Raw genomic sequence first — 23,622 nt, 5'->3', positions numbered from 1 at the left:
TTAGGTATAAATATAATCAAGTGCAGACACAACAATTGTGATTTTCTGTAGTAACTTTTTGTAAAATTTTTGTTTTTATTTATTTTTAAAAAAAATCAAACGGTTGTATGATTGTATCTGTTCATTGTAAAGTTGTGTCTTTTCACTATATTTTATTTATATTTTTTCATCCCATCTTTTTGTTCTAATAAGTGTGTCTACTTAAATAGTCATATCATTTGAACTCTCTTTATATTTATCTCCTCGTTAGTAACTAATTAGTATATATAAAAGCAGTGCCGGTCCGGCATTTACTAGTGCCCTACGCAGAACTTAAAAACATGCCCTTTTATATATTACCAAAAAATTATAACCAAATAGTATATAAAACTTTATGTTTAATGTTTTGAAATGTTATTAACACAAACCAAAGCCAAAGCATTAGATTTGATGAAAAGGTTTATCTAATAGTTTAACAAAGCAAACTATTAACCTCAAAAGGGAAAAAATCAAACCAAAACCAACAATTAATCTCAAAAACTATGATTTGCACTTATATTAAAGTCCACATTTTTGTAAAAGTCTTTAAATGTATATAAAAACTCTATAAAATTTTTACAAAAAATGCCTTAATTTTTTTATGCTCTAATCCTTTGCTTCAGTTGATTGATAAAAATGCAACAATAATGTTAAAAAAATAGTTGGACATCGAAAAGTAAATAACATACGTCATATACAAGGCAAACAAATAGTTCTTTTTCCAAGTATTATAAAACAGAAATTCAACATGGATGTATATACCTGCAGAAAAGAGACTTCTTAGACTTTTTCTCCTTGAAATAATTTGCACAATAATCAAAAGAAAAAAAATTGATCAAAATTAAGCAAAACTATGAAAATTATAAGAAAAAAATGAGTAAAACATATGTTAAATATGACAAAATTAAATATTAAAAGATCCAAAATATTGTGATATTAAAACAAAACTAAATGTTTAGTAAGTACTAACTACACAAAAAGAACATATAGTTCCCGGCAAGAACAACATCAGCTCTAAACGAGTCAAAGACCTCAGAAAGTTTTTCTACAAAATTAATATTTCGTCACCATTTCACAGTATCCAAGAAGATTGACTAAATTTTTGTGCCTCATACCGAATTTAATAAACTTGAGTACCTTCTTTTCTTGCTCTTTTGATCTCGGTTCGTTTGCCCAAAAAAATTCGGGTCATGTTTTAATTGCCTCTATCACTTTCGTCTCTGATTTTTTTGGTGTGGAGACGCTTCTTAGACAGATGAAGAGTATGGATCCTCGTATGAGGAAAGAAGGTTCTAAAGTTGTAGCTCTTGCTCTTAGCAAGGTATTATTCAGGATTCAATAACCTCATTTGGGTTTTTTTCTTTGTTTTCATACTTTGGTTTATGACTTTTTGGTGTGTGGTGTTGTTGAAGGTGTTCCAGTTAAAAGTTAATGGTGTGGCATTTAGGTTGATTCCTGAGTCTACTCAAGTGAAAATTTGCTTGCTTTTGACGATAATATTTTCTTTAGTAGAAAGTAGAAACGAAAGAGTCAATTAAAATCAAATATGTAATGATAATTTTTAAGAAGACATTTTATATAACTAAAACCAACCGAAAACATTTTATTTAGTCAAAAACCAATCACTAGTTTTGACTACATACTATAATCTCCTCACAGTCTTAACAATTGGATCAAATAATACATATGGATATGGTAAAGAGCTGATGAAATGAACCTAAGTCACCTTGGTCCAGTGGTAAAGGGAGAAAAGTCCCACCATCTGGGTTCGAGTAGCATTGGCCACGGGGGTTCAAAATTTAATATGGTTTTCCCCGGCCCCAGGAGATTAGTTTTTGGGTCTGGGAAGCCTTTAACATCACTCTTGAATTATCAAAAAAAAAAAAAAGAGATGATGAAATGTCTTTATATCTCTTAAGTCGTCTTATGCATATGCTCACCTGGAATTTTGTAAACTGAGACATCAAGAAAATTAGATAAATACAGTATAAGGAAGAAAGATGGTCAGCTACACCAACTATACCATAATACATGACCACACATGCCAACTTTAGAAATGTATACTCAACTACATGAAGTATATGTATTGCATGGTCACATATACCAACTATATGATGACATATGCTCAACATCACAACAATTTTATTCCGGTACACCGTTCATCGAAATCCGGTGTTGACTAATATTGACCGACGTTGACCAACAAAAAAATTCAAAAAAAAAGATTTAGAAATAAAAATAACAAAATTCTTTAGGAATCATCTAATAAGAAACCAAAATAAGAAATTTAATTGAATTATTTAGGAATCGTCTATGATATTTTATAATTAAAAATATATTTGTATCTAATATAAAGATATATTGTTATGTTTCACTCATTCAGTTTTATAATAGTTACTTTTTTTTCAATTTCAAAACTTAATTAAAATTGAAATAAAAATAATTCATAAGATATTAAAACTTAAACTCAAACCAAAAAATCTTGTTGTAGTGAATCAAATAAAAAACCTATTATTTTAACATTATTAATTAATAAACATCAACTTCTTACATAATTTATTTAAATACATATATAATATTATTTAATATTCTCAACAACAAAAATATTTTCTACAATAAAAAATACTTAGAACCAAACCAATACATGTCAAAATCACTAGAATTATTCCAAAAAAGTTATATACTCATGGTAAAATAAAAGTTTTATTATCTGAAAATATTATTAATGATTTTTTATTTCACTTTTATTAAGTTTTGCAAAAAAAAAAACTAACTATTATAAGGCTGGATGAATATAATTAACATATACAAAATATAATTTTATAATGAATATAAACATTTTGTTAATTTTTGAACACATTAGATAATTCAATAAAAGAATTTTCTTATTTTTGTTTCTAAAATTAAAAATAAAAAATTTGAATATTTTTGTTGGTCAATATTGGTCAACGCCGGTCAATATTGGTCAACACCGAATTCCGACGAACGGTGTACCGGAGTAAAATGATCGTGATGTTGAGCACATGTCATCATATAGTTGGTATATGTGGCCATGCAATACATATACTTCATGTAGTTGAGTATACATTTTAAAAGTTCGCATGTGTGATCATGTATTGTGATATAGTTGATGTAGCTGACTATCTTTTTCCCTAAAAAGAAAAAGAAGAGAGATAATGTGACTCTGCAATATGACAATTTAAGACATCCTTTTGACACCCATTTGCCACCTGCCTCATTTTGATTGGTTTAATTTAAAAAAACAACTATAATTTAATTATTTTGCAAAAACAACTATTAAATTCATTTGACATTTATTAAGTGGGTATCACCAATGTAAATGCCCTAAAAACAGAGTATTTTAAAAATACAGAGATTTTCAGCAAACAAAAATTCTTATGTTTGTCTAGAATGTAACGTTTAGGTGTGTGTGTGACTATAATCTATATATATAAAGTTAACTTTATTCACTCCTGGTGCTGCCACATCAGCTTCTTCTTCTTTAATTTTGTGGGCCTTACAGATTTTAATAAGCTCTTTAAACAATTACAAAAATGATAAACTGATCCATTAGATTTCATCCAAATTCTGTAGGCCCAACACTATTTGATCCAAAGTCTCTAGACCCAGCACTATATCTAAATCATATTGATTCAACCTGATAAAGCTTAGCGACGATAGTGTGAAGGACGGTCCACCTTCACACGTTTCTCTCCTCCTTAATCCTCGATCCATGTCGTTTCACCATCCGATGTTATAATGCATACCATTCAATTTTAATTTCTTCACTCTTCTAAACTTTCACACATCCTTTCATGTCTTCCGTCACCAGTGCAACGGCTTCGTTTGTAATGGCTAATTATGTTGTTCCAAAATCAAATATTCTATCTATAGAGAACATCTACCCCTCGATCATAATTCGAAAAAGCATTAAGCAAGGAGCAAACAAAATAGGGATTAACGAGACTCTAATTTTATTATTCAACCAGAAAAAAAAAAAGTAAAAAAGAAAGAAAAGAATAGAGCATTTACCCGATATATATATGAAGTAAAACACTGATTTGGAATAATATTATTATCTATTCGTACCTAACTTTCTTTCAAGTATCGTTTATGCTTAGTTCTTTTACATATATTTGCATCATATGGTTAAGACACATAATTATAAGAGACAAATAAAATATTTTCCTAGGTCAAGAAGACAAGAATTATGACTAGAATCTTCATTGATCTTGTAATTATATATCATCATTTCTAGCTACAAAAACATCCACCTAAGCAATATTTTGTTTTACTTATAAATTTAAAATATTTATTTAGTGCATATTTATGTTAATTATAATAAATAGAAAGTTTAAATAATAAATAAAATTATGTAAAATAAATAAAATGTTAAAATAAGAAAACTATACTATAAATTTTTATTAGCGGTAATAATATAATTAGAATTTTCTATTAAACTCATCATAATTTAAAATTTCAAATGTATTATTGAGTTTTAGTATGGAAGTAAATTTTAAATTTATGGTAGAATAAAAAAATTATGTAATTGTGTATTATTGAGTTTTAGAATAAAAGTAAATTTTAAATTTATGGGAGAATAATTTTTTAATGTAATTATATATTATTGAGTTTTAGAATGGAAGTAAAATTTAAAATCACGGTAGGATAAAAAAAATTCTGTAATTTTTTTTGTAAGATTTTAAACAGGAAAAATAAAATTAAAAGTGAAATATTATTTTATAACATGATCAAAAAGAAGAAAAAAAATTGATATTTCATAAATTGAATCAAATGCTTTTAATCCAAATTTAAGTATTGAAAGATAGTAATTAAAAAAATAGTTATAATTTATCTTGAAAATCATTTTACAGTCTAATACTCCCTCCGTTTCAAAATATAGGATGTTTTAAGCAAAGCACGCAGATTAAGAAGTCTTTACTTTTAATAACTTCAACCAATCAGAAACAATACTGCATAATATAAAATACTAAACTAATCTAAAAGTTGCATTGAAATTTGAAAGCATCCTATATTATGAAACAAACAATTTCTCCAAAACATCCTATATTTTGAAACGGAGGGAGTATGTGTTATATGTGAGTCAATAGAAGGTAGAAAAAAGTAGATTTCAAAAAGAGTGCATCATCAATAATGACGAAAGAATTATACTTAAAAGTGTTTGAAAATAAATTAATAAAACTTGGAAAGATAATAATACACAACTACACATGACTAAATTAAAATCTCTGATAACTCATTAATTGTGTGAAACAAATGAGTTTGTAAAAGAATAAATGACATACATTAATAAATAGATTATCATTCCAAGTTGGGTTTAACAGTTTAACCATATAATCATGAAAAGTGGGATAAGATAGGTACATTCATGAATTGGTTGTTTATGGGACGTTACAATTACTTCGATGGGTAAAGCAAGCTTGGTAAAGATGTTATAACGATATGATATTATATTTTACCTTTACGCTAAGCAATATTCATGAGATTCCGTATATTTAAAAGTTATAATTATGCAAAAAACAAACAGGGCAAACTCAAAAAAAAATCCCAAAAAATGTAAAAAAAAAACCCCCAAAATGTATGGAAACAAAAAATTAGATGTAAAACAATCAACAACAAATAAAAACAAAACTACATTATTATAACTCAATAGTTTTGATGCAACTAAACGTGAAACAAATCCGCGCGTAGCGCGGCATAACACGAGAGTTATTGATACACACCATTCTGTTCAACAACCGATATACGGCAAAGAAGAAAAAACATAACTACGAGACACAGGCTAATTTCCAAAAGAACAAATACATCCTCAAATCAATAAGACCCAGAACACCACTACTTTTAAAGGCTTAAACAGATATTTGGGCCCAATCAATGTAACACAAATTAATATATATATATATATAAAAACACCCGATTGTAAGTAAATTAAAAACCTTATTAAAAATTACAAACTTACAAACTTTGTAACACAATCACAAAAAAAATTGACAAACATTCTCATACATTTCATTTAATACGTACTCTAAAAAAAACAAGGAAGTACAACCACATATAGAAAAATACAAAAAAAAGCAATCAAACAAATAACAGGTAAAAAAAAACAATGCAAAAAAACAATTACATCCAGAAATCAACTTATACATCACAATCTACAAATATGCAATTTAAATAACTGAAAAACAAAACCAAATTTTAAAATAAACATAACTAATATAAAATAAAAATGTAAAACTACACAATAGATTGTACTTAATGCAAAAAAAAAAAGCAAGAAAGAAAGTCAAAATCACCATTTTTTAAGAAAAACAAAACCAAAATAATTGCAACCAAGATATAAAGAGAAAAATAACAAAACACATTAAAAATATCCACCAAAAAAACACACATCACACCCTAATTAAACTCCCGCGCGAAGCACATACCAAATACTAAACAATGACAAAATGACAAATAATAATAAATTAATCACAACTAACAACTACAGCAAAACAACAATTTTAAGTACACAATATTAACTTCTCATCATAAGTATTTAAATAAACATTTAAAAAAACACAAAAGATGATCTCAAATTTTGAAAAGTAAACAGCACACTAAATTATACTTACTGCAAAACCTATTTTTTAAAAAAATATATCTAACAAACAACATAAGCACCCAAATCAAATACAAAAACAAACATAAAGATGAATTTACATAACCAAAAATTATTATACACAAAAAATCCAAAATACACCTTAATCTAACTCCGCGCGTAGCGCGGATCAATTGCTAGTATGTCATAAAAGTATTGGTTTCTGGCTTTCTGAAAAAGAAACTATCACCATATCTTTTCTGATAGCAGTGAAGACATATACCCGAATCATGTTTCCAAATCCAATATATTCCCTAATATATTTAAAAAAATATATTTATACTTAAAAAAAGATTAAAAGTTGACAATAAATATAAATACATCAATACTATATAATAACCCGCATTGGTAGCGCGGGAAATTTTTTTTTATTTTGTCATTTGTTAATATTATGTTTATGTAGTATAATTCATTTACATGTTATATAATATAGTACTATATGGTGAATTTTGATTCACATTAAACTACTAATAGGTAGGTCTGGAAACTACTACCGATACCCGTATTGGACCCATTTTTCGGTTTATATCCATCCCGAAAAAGGTACCCGCAGCTTTAGGGTCGAGTGAAGGATATAATAATTATATTATCCATGAATAATGATCAAGTATCGGATATTAATTTAATTTTTGAGCGTCTCGTTACCCGTCATTACCCATTTTATTACCCGACTCATAAATACACGTTAATATTTTGTAGAATAATGTTACCAGCGTCAGGAAATATTTATGTAAATTTGGATTTGTTTGTTACAAAATAATAGTAGAAAATTTATTAATTCTATACATTTTATAAAATTATATATTTAATTTACTTAAAGTCATACTCTGATTTTGACCCGTAGTTGGTACTACTATTTTGGTTTGGTGTAATACCAAATTCGTTAATTATACATTCGGTAAAGCCAAAAAATCCAACAAAACATGTATTGACCCGTGATTTGGTATTACAAATTGATGTGATCGTGTTTAGAGATCTTAATATACCAAATTTACAAATTGAAGTTATTGGTATAACATGTTGTATATTAATTTTATAGGTAAAAATTACAATTAGGTTATGTATATTATCAATATTATACACTTAGTATTGTTTATATAGTGAATATTGTGTATAAACAATTAAGTTTTAGCCAATTAAATAGTTTGTTATTATTTCCTAAGATTTATGAAACAATAAATAGAGTTTTATTATTTTGTAAACAAATCTAAACTTTTCTTTTGTTAGTTATTAGAATAATTAAAATATAATAGCATTTTCGTAATATGTCACATCAGAACTGGTTAAATTTTTAACAACATAGCTTAAATAAGTATATAGATATATTTTAAAAATATAAACAATGTTGTATCCTAATTTTAATATATATTTGTTATTATTAAATGATTTTAGATATGTAAATACTTAATCTTAGTTTTATAAATAAATTTAAGTTTTATAATTTTCTAAATAGTTTGTTATTATTCCTAAGATTTCTGAAACAATAAATAGAATCTGTTTAATTATTTTATTACATAATTTCGAAAAAAATTTATTATTATTTTATTAAATAATTTCGAAATTATTTTATTAATGATTTTTTGTAATCTAATGTGACAAGCCGTCCCGTTGACCCCACTAGCCCACTGCTAGCTTGCCCCCACAGGTCCGAAGTTGGCCCTGCAGGGCATCGATCCTAACTCCTCACTGGGCAAATGGAACTATTCATCCAAATCCACAATAGGTTATTGGTGCACCAGGCGTTCCTCGAACCCTGGTCCCCACCCTTTAACAACCTTCCCACAGGACAAGCTGTCACCAGTTGGTCTGCAGCTCAATTGTTGACAGCTTGTCCTGTGGGAAGATTGTTAAAGGGTGGGGACCAGGGTTCGAGGAATGCTTGGTGCACCAATAACCTACTGTGGATTTGGATGAATAATTTCATTTGCCCAATGAGGGGTTAGGATCGATGCCCTGCAGGACCAGCTTTGGGCCTATGGAGGCAAGCTAGCGGTGGGCTAATGGGGTCAACGGGACGGGTTGTCACATCTAATAAATTAATAATTACTATTTTTTGGATAATTATTTTCAGGTTACAACAAATTAATATTAGGATTCTGTTATTATATTTTGTATTAAAATACAGTGGCATTTTGTGTAATATTTTATATGGAGTAGGGTTATTTGTTTAAAGGGTTGCTTAAATAAGTATATAGATTAATGATATATAATTTGTTACAATTATAAGGCAATAACATTAGATTCTAATTTTAAAAACTCATAAATCATCATTTATAATTATAACTAATAAAAAAAATCTATCTTTTTTAAACAACTTTTTATTTTTATTAATTAGAAAGAGAGAGAGTATCTATCTATTAAAAGACTTCCACATCCTCTTAAAAGCCCAATACAATTACTATTGGATCAGCGATGACTACTTCTATTCATCTCAGCTCATCCTTCCTCTTCATCCAATCCAGCGTAAGAAGATACAACTCCATATCCTCAGTAAACAATCTCCAAAAACGCACTGTTTTATCCCTCTCTTCTGCTCTCACCTCACAAGGCGACAAACACATGACTCCACTAGAGGGAAACGGCAATGATCCCAACTCTGCCTTTGACTTTAAGTCATATATGATTCGTAAGGCTGAATTCGTAAGTGCCGCTCTCAACGTTTCCGTACCACTTTCGAAACCCCTCACAATCCAAGAGGCGATGCGGTACTCTTTGCTAGCGGGTGGAAAACGTGTCAGGCCTCTACTTTGCATTGCAGCCTGCGAGCTTGTGGGTGGCGATGAGGCTACTGCCATGTCAGCCGCTTGCGCGGTCGAGATGATCCACACGAGCTCCCTCGTTCATGATGACCTTCCCTGCATGGACAATGCTGACCTCCGCCGAGGCAAGCTCACCAACCACAAGGTATGTTGTTAAATCGTTAGAGTTGAATCATCCATTGACGTTAACGTATGGATGATTTAAAACTAGGTATTTGGAGAAGACATGGCTGTTTTGGCGGGTGATGCACTATTTGCTTTAGCGTTTGAGCACATGACGGCCTTGTCAAGTGCGTTGGTTGTTTCCCCTAAGAGGAAGGTCCGTGCGGTTATTGAGCTGGCAAAGGCCATAGGGACAAAAGGGCTAGTGGCTGGGCAAGTGATCGACTTATGTAGCGAAGGGTTGGATCCAGACGATGTGGGATTGGAGCGTCTAGAGTTCATCCACCTTCACAAAACAGCCGCTTTGTTGGAGGCAGCAGTGGTTGTAGGAGCCATATTGGGAGGTGGAACAGAGGAAGAGATCGAAAAGCTAAGAAAGTATGCGAGATGTATTGGGCTGTTGTTTCAGGTGGTTGATGATATACTTGACGTAACAAAATCTACTGATGAACTGGGTAAGAGCGCCGGAAATGACGTTATTGCTGGCAAACTTACATATCCGAGGTTGATTGGTTTGGAGAAATCGAGGGAACTTGCGCAGAAATTAAGCAAAGAAGCAGAGGAACAGCTTATAGGGTTTGATCCGAATAAGGCGGTTCCTCTGGTGGCCCTTGCTAGTTACATTGCTGGAAGACACAACTGATCATAAATGCGCATCTAAATGTCCTAACAAGTCCGTTTAGTTAAATTTCTCTCCTCGTGTTGTTTCTTATGAACCAATTATGGTGTGGTCATTTGTATATGTTTCTTTAAAAAAAAAATATGATTACATGGGAAGGCCCATGAACAATTGAACATTGGTTTAACTCAAAAGTCAAAACCCAAAATTTTGTAAGCGTTGAGTGCTTTTTTATATATTTTTTGTTTGCATGACTAGTCTCCTTCAACGTACGTGTGCATATGACATAGCCAGCTTCGAGGTATTGTAACAAATGACAAAATATGATATATCAAGACTTAAAGAGTACTATTAATTATTCAAATTTCTTTGTTATATGGTGTGGTATTCATGAAGAAGAAGCAGAAAGAGATGTGGCAACATTGTATTACTATAAAGAAGAAGAATTGAGTAAGATGGCTTGACATAACTATAAGATAGTCATGGAAGAATTCGTGACGACTGATCAATGTGCCACACCCAGTTATTGTGCGGTGCCTCAAGATTTTACGGTCGATATATGTCTTTTGCAAGGATATGTAGTACTGATGAATACACCAATACGCATGAATAGCTCAAAGATCTCACCAGTACTCTTTTTTTTTACAAAAAATTGATAGCTCAAGCAATTTCTCATTAATGGTATATAAGTTATGTCAACAAAATAAGTTGTTTGATCTTTGAGCTATCCATGTTTATCCATACTAGTATAATTGCAGCAGTTTTTGCTCAAAAATATGTTTTTGGAAACATTTATCATTTAATGCCATTAAATGCTATATTCATATCCAAACAATTTAGATAGATATTGAGAAGATTTATTCCAGATTTAAAAAATTTATTCTCCTATCATCTCTTTTTTATTTTAAATTTTAAATGTAGTAAATTTTAAAATTTAAATGTAGTAATTTTAAGAAGCTTATAATTTATAACTGATATATTTTAACTTAATAAAAAGTAAAATTATGAATATTTAAACATCTTAAATTTTCAAAATAACACAAACGAGTTATATTATATGACGGGTTATATGACATGAGAGGATTAAATTGATAATACTAAAAAATAAAATATCATTAATACGGTACGTACTTCAATACGGAGTAAATCCTTATTTTACTATTTTAACAACACTTATATAAAATATATCAAATCAAATTGATTTAAATAAGATTGTATTAAACAAAAATTGATGTGCAATGTACTGCAGATTATACACTAAAATTAACAAAAGAGTACATTAAAAAAATTAATATTAATATAATACATTAACAAAAAATTACGTAAAAATTTGCCCTGCAGTATACCGCAAGTCATAATCTAGCTGTTATCTATAAAAAAACAAACAATTTTCATTGATGGTATGACAATATTTCATTAATGATAGCTCTAATAATTATTATACAATATGGGTAGCTCAAATAAACAAATTTTTATTAAATAAAAAATGAGGAAAGAGAACTAGAAATACAATAAATTTTTTTTTTTATAATAATGGTATCATTTGGCGTGAGTTTTATCTTAGCTATAGATATATATCCATGTTGTTCTGCTTCCCATTTTTCCCCATTTTAAATGGGTGAATTAGGTGAGTGACCAAAATAAAAAAAGTATAGAAGAATATAGCAGTATAATTTAAAAAATTAGAAAAACAAGATTAGGATAGAGTAAAATTACCAATTTAGTGTTTGTGGTAGTGGAGGGCAGTGGAAGCTGATCAAGAGGTGGTGGCTGGAGGCCGATGGCCGGAGAAGGTGTCCGGTGGCCGGAGGAGGTGGCCGGTGGCCAGAGGTCACCGGATGTCGCCGGAGTTCACTGGAAAATGTCGCCGGAAAATATCACCGGAAAATGTCGCCGGATGTCGCCGGAGGTCGGAGGTGGCCGGAGGTCTGAGGTCGGAGGTCGCCGGAGGTCGCCGGAGTTCGCCGGAGGCCGGAGGTCGCCGGTGGTCGGAAGTCGCCGGTGGTCGGAGGTCGCCGGAGTTCGCCGGAGTTCGCCGGTGGTCGGAGGTCGGAGGTGGCCGGCGGTAGTGGTGGCTAGAGGAAAACTAAACCCTAGAAGATTACATTGGGAACCCAAGTGGTAAGGGTTAGGCCTAGTGATGGTGATAAAGAGGTGGTGGCAAGGAAGTAAAAGGGATGGTGGTGACCTAGAGACAAAGGTTAAAATAGGATATATTATAGTTTATACAGGGTATATTAGTTTTGAATGGTTAGAGTAGTTAGTTCTTGAATTATAATTTTTTTGTTAGTCATACAATGCAATTCCCCATTTTAAATCCTTTAACGCATTTTTAATTTCAACCTGGCATATATAGAACATGCTGTCCTCCTTAACGATTTGTTAGAAATCTATATATATAAAGTTATCTTCTCTTTAATATATACATCATCTACCACATGTTTATTTATTTAAAGCTTTGATATATTTTAAGTATACTTCTAATATTATTCTTTTCATTTTATTTAAAGATGACATTATAAATCACAATGTCCATGAAACCCTGAATTATATTTTATCTTTGATCCAGTCAGAGCACGTTTCGGCCTCTCCGCAAGATTCCGGGTCTATTTAAAACATTTTTTATCCTATAAAGCACAAGTCACCTGTCCAATAAACATTTTGATAAATCAGCAAAACAAAATTAATTTTACAAAAACTATTCTAATTTGGACAGAAAAAATGTCTAAAAAAAAATAACTTTCCAGTAACTTCTTCTTTCTCATAACCTCAGATCATTCATCCTTTCGTATAAATCCACCATTAAAAGTTAAACTGACCAACAAAAAAAAAGGGAAATTATTCTCTCGATGATTCCAATATCGAAATTTACAGCAATAACCAGAAACCTCCCTGGTTTGGTTTGTTCTTCTTGATATAGCAAATGCAAATCAGGAGCTGCACATGTAGGGCTAAGATAAGAAGCAGAGGAGGAGAGCACATGCAATATAACAGCTGAAGGAGTAACGGATCAAAGTTGTCAACGTCACGGAAGAGGAATAAAATGGGTTAACGCTGTTTGTCAGTTTGTTAGCCTTCTATAAGAGCACATGTTAGCTCAACCTTTTCTATTATGCAAAATCTGATTGTTGTTTTCTATTCTGGGTTTGGTGGTCTTTGTTTCTCATCGTTGTTACTGGAGAGTTTCTCTTTGAGACTCTTGCAGATGAGATGATGTTTCTGCGTTTCTTGTGAACGTTGTTTCATTTTGTTATTTTGTTGCTTATTAATAAAAATTCTGTTTCGTTCTCTGTTCTTATTTGAGTTTCTCATTTTACGTCATCACTTCTCTACATGTCTTTTCTAGATGAGTGAATCTCTTTCTTTTATTCTTTTTCTCTACTCAACTAAACAATTATTTTCATTCTAACTTCTCGATGTGTGTCAGGATGGTGAGTCCTTCACAGCGTGAGCGCCTAATGTGAGGGAGTTCGCCAAGATGATGTTAAATTCTCATGTAATGGATCTGAAACGGTGAGTTTGGTCCCACTAAACTTTCGGCTTCGTTTTCTGGAATTGTTGCGTTTTACATTCTCACACTTTCCACGTACACCAGGTACTCTACAAATTGATTATGGGAGTTTTTTGAAAATCGTTTGGGAAACAAAATGGAGGCAAACTAAACAAGATTAATCAATTGTGTAACTCTCTGCAAACTAAAAAAAAAAAGAAAAGAAGAAAACCAATCTCAGAGATGGATGGCAATGGCATGACGTGGCTTCAAAAATGTTTTGAGTGACATGCATATATAAGATTCAAGGTAAAACATTTGTCCATCATTGTTACTGCTTTCAAACGTTAGGGACCTGGAAGTTCTAACAAGACATTCTAAAAGAAGTGAACAGTAATTTTGGGAAAACAACATGTCATTGGAAGTAGTAAGTTATTTGAAGATGCACCAAGTCACCGACGCGGAAATACAAGGTAACAATATAGCTTAATTATTTGTTTAGAGAATTAAATTGTTATGAAATTCTATTGCTTTTGGTTAACATCCATAAATTATAAACTTTTATGTTCAAATTTTGTTTTTGTCGATCATCATGTTAATATAAATTATAATCATTCCAAAAAAAAATGACCCGTACGGGCTATAATACTAGTAGTGGAGATAATTAAGAAAGCAAAGTAATGTATACATCCTAGCTAGTAGCTACCAAAAAACAGCAGTGACTTTCTCGTGTCTTATCTTTTAGTAACAGGCGACTAAAAATGGAAGCATCAAGCATGACTTTTGGCCCTAAAGCTCTCCCTAGCGATCACAACGCCGTCCCTCTCTGTCTTAAGACTAGCCTCTCTACCTTTCCTTGCCATTTGCTTAAAAACCAAACTATGTCCTCCAAGAAACCCAAAAAACACGGCCTGTTCTGTGTTAAAGCTGAGAATAGTGGTGATCTTGAGAATACTCGTCCATTGACGTCCTTTTCTCCATCTTTTTGGGGAGATCACTTCCTCTATGTTCCCGTCGCTGACTCTGTAAGTACACTCCTGATCCCCATGGTAAGTCTTGTTTCAGAAAAAAGATTTCTTTGACTAAGCTATATTATTATATTAACGTAGGAATTTGAAGCACTTGAGCAAGAAATTGAATCCGTAATGAAGCCTAAAGTAAGAGACATGCTCATGTCTCCTCACAGCAGTGACACGGTGAGGATTCGTCTCATCCATTTGCCTATCAGCCTCGGTACCGCTCATTATTTCGAGAGCGAAATCGAAGAGATACTACACAAGGCTTTTGGGAAGTTGGACGGTTTAATTTCGAAAGAAGATGATTTGGAAACAATCGCAATCATGTTTGAAGTTTTCAGGCTATATGGACACAAAATGTCGTGCGGTAAATCAACAACGTAAACGTGTTTTATAAGCTTTCTTTTTTCACACACATATATATATATATATATATAACATGACATATGGTCTGGTACAGATGTTTTCGAGAGATTCAAAGGTGAAGATGGGAAGTTTAAGGAAAGTCTAGCCAAGGATATTAGAGGTATGCTGCAGCTGTACGAAGCAGCACATCTCGGGACAGTTGGACACTATGTGAAGATATAATGGACGAAGCGTTGACTTTTACGCAGTACCACTTGGAGTCGTTGACAAACCAATTAGGAACAAGCTCCAATCTCTTAAAGCATGTAGAAAACGCATTGTATAGAGCTCGATATCATAGCATAGAGATATTAGTCGCTAGACAATATATCTCTTTCTACGACAATGAAGAAGGCCATGACGAGACACTCCTCAAGTTTGCTAAGCTCAACTTCAACTTTTGCCGGCTTCATTACATCAAAGAGCTAAAAGCTCTCACCAAGTAATGTCGCGGTAGCTATTTCTCAATATTCACGTCAAATATATTCAATATATCTTCTTATAACTATTGCATTTTTGTATTTTTTTTTTTCAATTTTGGTTCGCAGATGGTGGAACGGCTTTGACTTTGTATCTAAGCTCCCTTACATCAGGAATAGAACTGTGGAGATCTTTTTGGGATCAGTGGCATTGTTTTTCGAACCAAGATATTCACTAGGGAGAATGATAACCGCAAAGCTTACTATGATATTGACGGTTATTGATGATACATATGATGCCTATGCCACTCTTCCTGAAGCTATAAGTCTTACTGACGCTTTGCAAAAGTATGGTCTTAATTAAGTTGTCTTGTTCGATTGTCAATTTTAATTAACTTAACTCTTTAGTCATTTAGTCTTAAGCATAGACTTAATGGGCAGGTGGGATCGTGGAGCCATTGAAAATCTACCAGACTATCTTAAAACCTATTTCCAAAATTTGTTAGAAACCGTGGAAGAGATTGAACGGGAGATGCGCAGTAGAGGAAGATCTTGTAGTGTGATAATCGATCAGGTACGTATGTAGCTAATCAAACATTCAAGATGTAGTTTCATTGAAAATATATATATATAATGTTGCTTTTGGATATTGAAACCATAGATCAAGAGTGTGGGGATAGCGTACAATACCTTAGCAACATGGTCACGCACAGGTCACATGCCAAGCTTTGACGAGTTCATGGAGGTTGTGATTGAAACTGCGGCAATGGATGACTATGCATCCTACAGCTTGGTGGTAATGGAAGAATGTGAAGAGAGACAATTGTACGAGTGGTTCGAATCCAAACCCAAAATTATCCATGCTTTGAGCGTCGTGTTTCGTCTCAGAAATGACATAGCCACTTTCGACGTACGTATAAATTTAACAAATGGTACAATCCTTTACTAATAAGGATCATTGTTGTTATTGACATCTTTCTGGATTTATAAAAATGGGCAGCAAGAGATGAGTAGAGGAGAGGTGGCGAATGGCATCAACTGTTACATGAAGCAATATGGTGTTACCAAAGAAGCGGCGGTTAAAGAATTGAGTAAGATGATTAAAGAGAATTATAAGATGATGATGGAGGAGTTGATGACGTCGAAAGATGTGCCACGTCATATTCTGGTTCGAATAGTCAAATTGAACGCGTGATAGACTTGTATTACAAGGAAGGTGATAAGTTTGGAGATCCCGATCAAAGAGGCAAGAAGTTCTTTCATCTTTTATTCTTATGGAGTCGTCAAATTCCATCGTGCTTTGACGTTCATTGTATATGTATTTCACAAATAATATGTTAACTAGATTAGGACCCGTGCTAGAGCACGAGTTAAAAATTTTTTTATTTATATTATAATTTTAGAATAAAATATAATTTATATGATTTTTTAAAAAAGTTTTTTTGGATAAAACATTATGCAAGAAAATCATATGCTAAATATGATGGCTTGAAAAAATATCTATTTTGTAAGTTTTATATTGTTAATTATATAATTTTATGTATGAGAAATGATTATGTTTGTTGTTTGTTTTTATTTTAATTTTTGAACATGTTTGGTGAAAGTGTTTTAATATGATCCGTGCTTAGATAAGATTTTATTTTTAACTGCACAATAAGATCTCAGAAATCACGATTAAGTGTGATAAATTACCAAAATTTTAATCCTTTTTATGCCTAACATTATATATTTTGTAACAATACATGGAATACTAAAGATTTTATTTTGAAAATTGCATAAATCATTGGAATATTCTCTTTAAGAGGATTCTTTGGAATATTCTTAAGTGTATTAATATAACCCACAAATTGACCAACATATATTTAACCTATAACCTATTTTGTAATCAACTTATAAAAATTATATAGTCTACAAAAAAAGTTGCGTACTTCCGTTTTATTATATAGGGAATGTTTATCTTCTACAAAATCTTTATTATTACGATATTTTTAATAGGAAAATATCTATTATACTATTTATTATTTTACACGAATATTCTTACATTAAATTAACTAAATACATAAAAAGTTTAAATACAAAAAAAAAACCGAAATATATGAAATTTAGAAAAAATTTCCACGCAATTTGAATTCTACACATTATTTATAAAGTTCAACTTATTTTATGCTAAAATAATATGATGGTATAAAAGAGAAGTAATTTGTAAACAGTCTTACTCTTAACTAATCAGGGGATCTCCATATCATCATCATCCATGGCTTCCCTGCACACAAAAAAATGTAAAGAAATCAAGTGAAGTTTGTATTGTCTATAGATTATGTATGTAACTGCGTGCTAACACTAAAAACCAAGGGAACATCCTTTTTAATAAAGAACCAAGGGATCATCTTTGTCTATAGATATGAAAGAGATCTCATCAGATTCACAATGTCTAGTAGAAAGGAATGGACAAGTTCGTATTGCGGATTAGAAATCCAGCATTCACTTTATCAGAGAAGGAAAGCACAAGTCAGTGAGTCACCATTTGTCTAATTAATTAGTGACAAATGACGACTCTGTTACAATTTCCTTTTTCAAAGAAGATAATTCAAACTACCATCAAAATACATAAATGAGTTTTTTTTCCTCATAATTTTAATCAAATTCAGATACTCGTATTGAGGTGGTTGACAACCGGAAATTCCCACTCTACATGCATCTTAACCAACTTGGGTACCAATCCATCTATTAATTAGCTGATTAATTCTTATGTGAAAAAACCCTTAATCTATGGAACAATAATGAAATTGGTACAACAATTCTACTAGTCATAATAAAAACAATAATACAAATTTCCCTTTTTTGAGCTTTTGAATTTGTAATATTTATTGAGAAATACTCTAAAATAACACTAAAACAAGTTTTATGGACAGTTATAACATACATTGTATATTAACTTCCAAAAATAGCACTATTTAATACAATATAATATTTAAAATTTAATTTTAAGATTTTTTTGGTTTAGGTCTGGGTTCCTTTAATATACCATAGTCATAGTGTGTCATCACCGTGTCACAATTCTTCTTACAAGTTACAATTAGCTATATCCGCTCGCAGCTCACTGATTCTTTGTCTGTTTTCAGCCGAGAATTGAAGTTTTAAATAATCCTATAATACTTGAGCTTATCCACCATTGATATTGACATACTTAGAGTAGACTCAAATTTTAAAAAGAAAACGACTTGGTGCTATTTTGAAAGAGCAATTGTTAGAAATACTATTGTGTAGATACACTTTTCATAGATATTCTTTTTTGGTCATTTTTATTTTTGTTCTCTATTTTACATTTAGGGTTAGTTTTGAGAGTGTAGGGTTTATTATTTGAAGTTTAGGTTTTAGAATTTAGTTGTTTTGTATATAGAAAATAGTATTTTTTAAAAAATAGACAACAAAATAGGATATTTTTGCAAAAGGGTATAGAAAAAGGGCATTTTTGCAAATGTCTATTTTTAAAACTTTAGAGATGATGTAATAAAAGTTAGATACAAAAACTATTTTTGTGCTAATTGTGAAAATTGTCCAACTCTAAATACAATGACTAGAGTAATGAATATTAACATATACCAGATGAGTACTTCTTTTGGCAATTTGAACAATTACATTTTCATTGTCAATATCAGATAATGTATTGAGTAGTGACAAAGCACAAACCATAATGATCAATAACATATGAGTGAAACTTTGGAGTAGCTGCCATAAATTCTGACACTGTAGCAATAAGAAAAAAAGCACTGTAGTAAATTTGACTAATTTCCATGTCTCATGATCTATTCTACCTCTTAAGAGTCGACCAAGATTTTTTGTAGCAAAAAGATGAAGAGAGTTGGGATGCATTCTCTCCATTGCTAACGTGGCAGAAAGATGGAGAGAGTTGACAAACTTTCATAGTGTAAATTAATCTATATTATATGAACATATAGTCCCTAACAAAACTCTCCTAACGAACAAAATATAATGCATTCTCCCCGGATCTTCAATCTTTGCGATGGTCTTAGACTTCGGTTGTTTTATGAGTCCATGTTTGTGTGTGGTACCATCATCACTTCTTTCCACCTTTTAAAAACTTCATTAGAAATAAGTTCACATCAATACTCTAACGTGCGCAGAATACGAATATACAATAGAAGGCTAACGTGCGCAGAATACGAATATAACATAGAAGGCTAGCGTGCGCCACATTGTCGCTGTGGTCATCCAATTTCACCGACCCACACCAATTCTCCAAAAACCTCAAAAACCAAAATCAAAAATTCACCTATCGGAAAGATCTGAGAACACATCACACATGGCCGTGAGAGCAACGGTGTCGCGTTTTCCGATCGATGTAGACGCTCAAGAGGCGTCAGGACTCCCTTGGGGACTGACAGTAACACCATTCGCGGCTAAAGACGAGAACGGAATCGGACCAGCGTACGGATCTAACGGTCACCTTCTTCCTCGTTGCGAAAACTGCTACGCTTACTTCAACACCTACTGTGAGCTTGATCAATGGGCTTGGAGTTGCTCGCTTTGCGGAACTCTCAATGGATTGCCTTCAGATGCTATTGCTCGTTACTCGAATCCTCAGTCTATACCTGAAATGTCTTCTTCCTTCATTGATCTTGAGTTGCCTCGTATGTATATTATCACGTCGCCTTTGTACCGATCCCTTTGGTTTTTGTTGGAAGTGGTTTTGATTCTTGCTTAATTGTTTGTTTTCTAGTGGATGGATCGGAAGAAGAGATGACTCAAGCGCGGCCTGTGTATGTCGCGGCGATTGATATCTCGTGTAAGTCTTCTTTCGTCTCTCTTGTCTTGTGTGTGAAGCTCATTGTGATCAGTGTTGATTGTAGTTGAATTGTACTTTGGATTGTAATTTTCAAAAGCAATGTGAGTATCATTTTGCTATGAGTTGGTGTAGATTGTGAATCTAGCTTGGTTTTGTTTGTTTCTCTGTTGTATATATCGAGTTTTGGATTGCATTATATTGTGATTTTGCCATGACTTTGGAAATAGGGCATGGTAGCTGTAGATTTACCTCGAATTGTTCCGAACGTTGAATTGTATGATCTTTCAGCTCTGGTTCTCATGAAGTTTCTGTTTGGATGGTCTTTATATATAATGTGGTGTACTTTGTGAATGTCCAAGTCTCTTATGTTGTGATTTTGCCATGACTATGAGATATTATGGTATGGTACAGTAGATTTCCTACGAATTGTACTGAAAAGTGAGTTTAATTATCATTCAGCTGGTCTTTATCAATTTTTTTTCTGTTTGAATGGTCTTGTGACAGAATGTCTTGTGTACTTCATGTACGTCCTAGTCTCTCATTCTTGTAAATATTATTTTGATGTCCGCAAGAACAATCCATATATGATTGCTTTTATAGCGTCAAACTGCTCTTTTGAATTGTATTACTGTCATCTACTTGTTGAAATGTTTCTTCGATTTCGTGTTGCTCATGCTTACTTTTTCTATCTACAGCTTCTGAGGAATTTTTGGAGCTTACAAAAAGTGCATTGCTAGCCGCTCTGGAAGGTCATTTCATACAAAATTTAAAGACAAAGATTCATTCTTCTTCTGTGTGAATGTGTTCTGAGGGTGAAACTTTCTCTCTTGTTTTTCTATATTGCAGCTCTAAGTCCAGGGGCTCTTTTTGGTCTTGTTACGTTCAGCCACAAAATAGGACTGTATGATGTTCAAGGACCTATACCAGTTGTAAAAAATGTTTTTATTCCCCCTGATGCAGAGGGCAGTTTATCACTAGAACTTGAGGATGTCATGCCCTTGTTACAATTTTTGGCTCCGGTATGGTCATTTCTTAACATCGCTTTTCATGTTTCCTACTTCCTTGGTGATTCATGGTGATTGTTGGATCACATGGCTAGGAACACCAGTAAAGAGACTAAGTTCCCTTAGTATACTTCATGCAGGTAGAAACTTGCAAGGATCGTATTGCTGCTGCCCTTGAGACACTCAGACCAATAACTTCCTGGGAGAGATCATCTGGAGCAGCTCAAGGACTGGATAGTGTGTTGATGGGTGGTAGAGGCTTTGGTACAGCTATGGAAGCTCTTTTTAACTATCTAGGATCTGAATTTGGGAATACATTTGCTTTAGGTATGTAAAATTATATAGCATGCCTATACTCTATATGTTTCAACATAGTTGTAGTGGGTAGTGTTTTATTGACTTGATATAAGTGCAGCTAGGGTGTTTGCTTTCCTATCTGGTCCTCCTGATTATGGACGTGGGCAACTGGATACNACAAAATTTAAAGACAAAGATTCATTCTTCTTCTGTGTGAATGTGTTCTGAGGGTGAAACTTTCTCTCTTGTTTTTCTATATTGCAGCTCTAAGTCCAGGGGCTCTTTTTGGTCTTGTTACGTTCAGCCACAAAATAGGACTGTATGATGTTCAAGGACCTATACCAGTTGTAAAGAATGTATTTATTCCCCCTGATGCAGAGGGCAGTTTATCACTAGAACTTGAGGATGTTATGCCCTTGTTACAATTTTTGGCTCCGGTATGGTCTTTTTTTAACATCTCCTTACATGTTTCCTACGTCCTTGGTGATTCGTGGTGATTGTTGGATCACATGGCTAGGAACACCAGTAAACAGACTAAGTTCCCTTAGTATACTTAATGCAGGTAGAAACTTGCAAGGATCGTATTGCTGCTGCCCTTGAGACACTCAGACCAATAACTTCCTGGGAGAGATCATCTGGAGCAGCTCAAGGACTGGATAGTGTGTTGATGGGTGGTAGAGGCTTTGGTACAGCTATGGAAGCTCTTTTCAACTATCTAGGATCTGAATTTGGGAATACATTTGCATTAGGTATGTAAAAATATATAGCATGCCTATACTCTATATGTTTCGACATAGTCGTAGTGGGTAATGTTTTATTGACTTGATATAAGTGCAGCTAGGGTGTTTGCTTTCCTATCTGGTCCTCCTGATTATGGACGTGGGCAACTGGATACAAGTAGATATGGTGAACAGTATGCAAGTAAAAGGGTAGATGCTGATCGTGCTTTGCTTCCTGAGCAAACACCATTCTACAAAGACCTAGTAAGACTCTTATTTCAAGATATTCTATCTCCAAGATGGATATATACTGTGAGCTTAGATCTAACGGCTCTTTTATAGGCCACCATTGCTGTCCAGTCAGGTGTATGCGTAGATTTATTTGCAGTTACAAATGAGTACACAGATTTAGCATCCCTGAAGTTCCTTAGCATCGAAAGTGGCGGTTCGTTGTTTTTGTATTCAAGCACAGATGATTCAACTCTTCCCCAAGACATGTTAGTTGTGATGCTTGGCTACTCTTTTTTTTATTGTCTTACTTCAACAGAAAGAAAGGCAGATGTGCTTTCTTCACGTGTTAGCAAACTAATTATAACAAAATTGCAAGATGTTCTTTTGCAGGTTTCGGATGCTTAACCGGCCATATGCTTTCAACTGCGTCTTGAGATTGAGAACGTCAACTGAGTTCAAACCTGGCAACTCTGTATGTGGTTTAGAGAGAAACGAAAATTCAAATATGATCTTTTCTGTTTCTTTATTTTGCTTCACCTAACAGTTTAGCCGTACTTTGCAGTTTGGTCACTTCTTTCCTGATCCACAGTACGAGAACCTTCAACACATCATATGCTGTGATTCATATGCAACATATGCTTATGACTTTGATTTTGCAGATAATACTGGATTTTCCAGGTAAGCTTAACAGTAATTGCGTTTTCCTATAAATTTTCATGATTGGGTGGAAGTGATGAAATAGATGCAAATTGTTCCCATGAACTCACAGACTTTTGTTAAGCGGCTGGTCCTTGATTTTTTGCACTTCTATTTTGAATTTCGATGGATCTGTAATTAGTCATTGTCATGCTTTTCCTGACATGCAGTCAGATATTATTATTTTTAGAATTATCAAACTTGAACTAAATTGTTGGATCCAAGAAGAATAAAAGCTAAGCATTTTAGAAAACAGACATGGCACTCAAAGATGCTAACTTCTTATTGCTCATTAACTTTTCCAGACATTCTGGAGAGCAAC

General features: G+C 32.7%; 2 protein-coding genes and 1 pseudogene across 2 annotated transcripts in view; all 3 read left to right on the top strand.

Moving 5' to 3' along the window:
• On the top strand, positions 9,089-10,370 carry LOC104786983 (geranylgeranyl pyrophosphate synthase 11, chloroplastic-like). Its single transcript, XM_010512471.1, has 2 exons — positions 9,089-9,580; positions 9,647-10,370. The coding sequence occupies exons 1-2, from the start codon at positions 9,089-9,091 to the stop codon at positions 10,238-10,240; spliced, it is 1,086 nt and encodes a 361-aa protein (XP_010510773.1). The 3' UTR covers positions 10,241-10,370.
• On the top strand, positions 13,497-16,887 carry LOC104789277 (annotated as a pseudogene).
• The window catches only part of LOC104786981 (protein transport protein sec24), a 5,657-nt gene continuing 1,818 nt past the window's right edge, over positions 19,784-23,622 (top strand). The window contains exons 1-9 of the mRNA XM_010512468.1: positions 19,784-20,198; positions 20,288-20,353; positions 21,049-21,102; positions 21,200-21,372; positions 21,498-21,684; positions 22,492-22,637; positions 22,716-22,870; positions 22,995-23,076; positions 23,167-23,282. Of these exons, the coding sequence (XP_010510770.1) occupies positions 19,871-20,198; positions 20,288-20,353; positions 21,049-21,102; positions 21,200-21,372; positions 21,498-21,684; positions 22,492-22,637; positions 22,716-22,870; positions 22,995-23,076; positions 23,167-23,282 (1,307 nt within the window). The 5' untranslated portion in view covers positions 19,784-19,870. The remainder of the gene's footprint in view (positions 20,199-20,287; positions 20,354-21,048; positions 21,103-21,199; positions 21,373-21,497; positions 21,685-22,491; positions 22,638-22,715; positions 22,871-22,994; positions 23,077-23,166; positions 23,283-23,622) is intronic.

This window comes from Camelina sativa, chromosome 5 (assembly GCF_000633955.1).
Source record: "Camelina sativa cultivar DH55 chromosome 5, Cs, whole genome shotgun sequence".
Classification (NCBI taxonomy): domain Eukaryota; kingdom Viridiplantae; phylum Streptophyta; class Magnoliopsida; order Brassicales; family Brassicaceae; genus Camelina; species Camelina sativa.
This window is presented reverse-complemented; position numbering and strand designations above follow the sequence as displayed.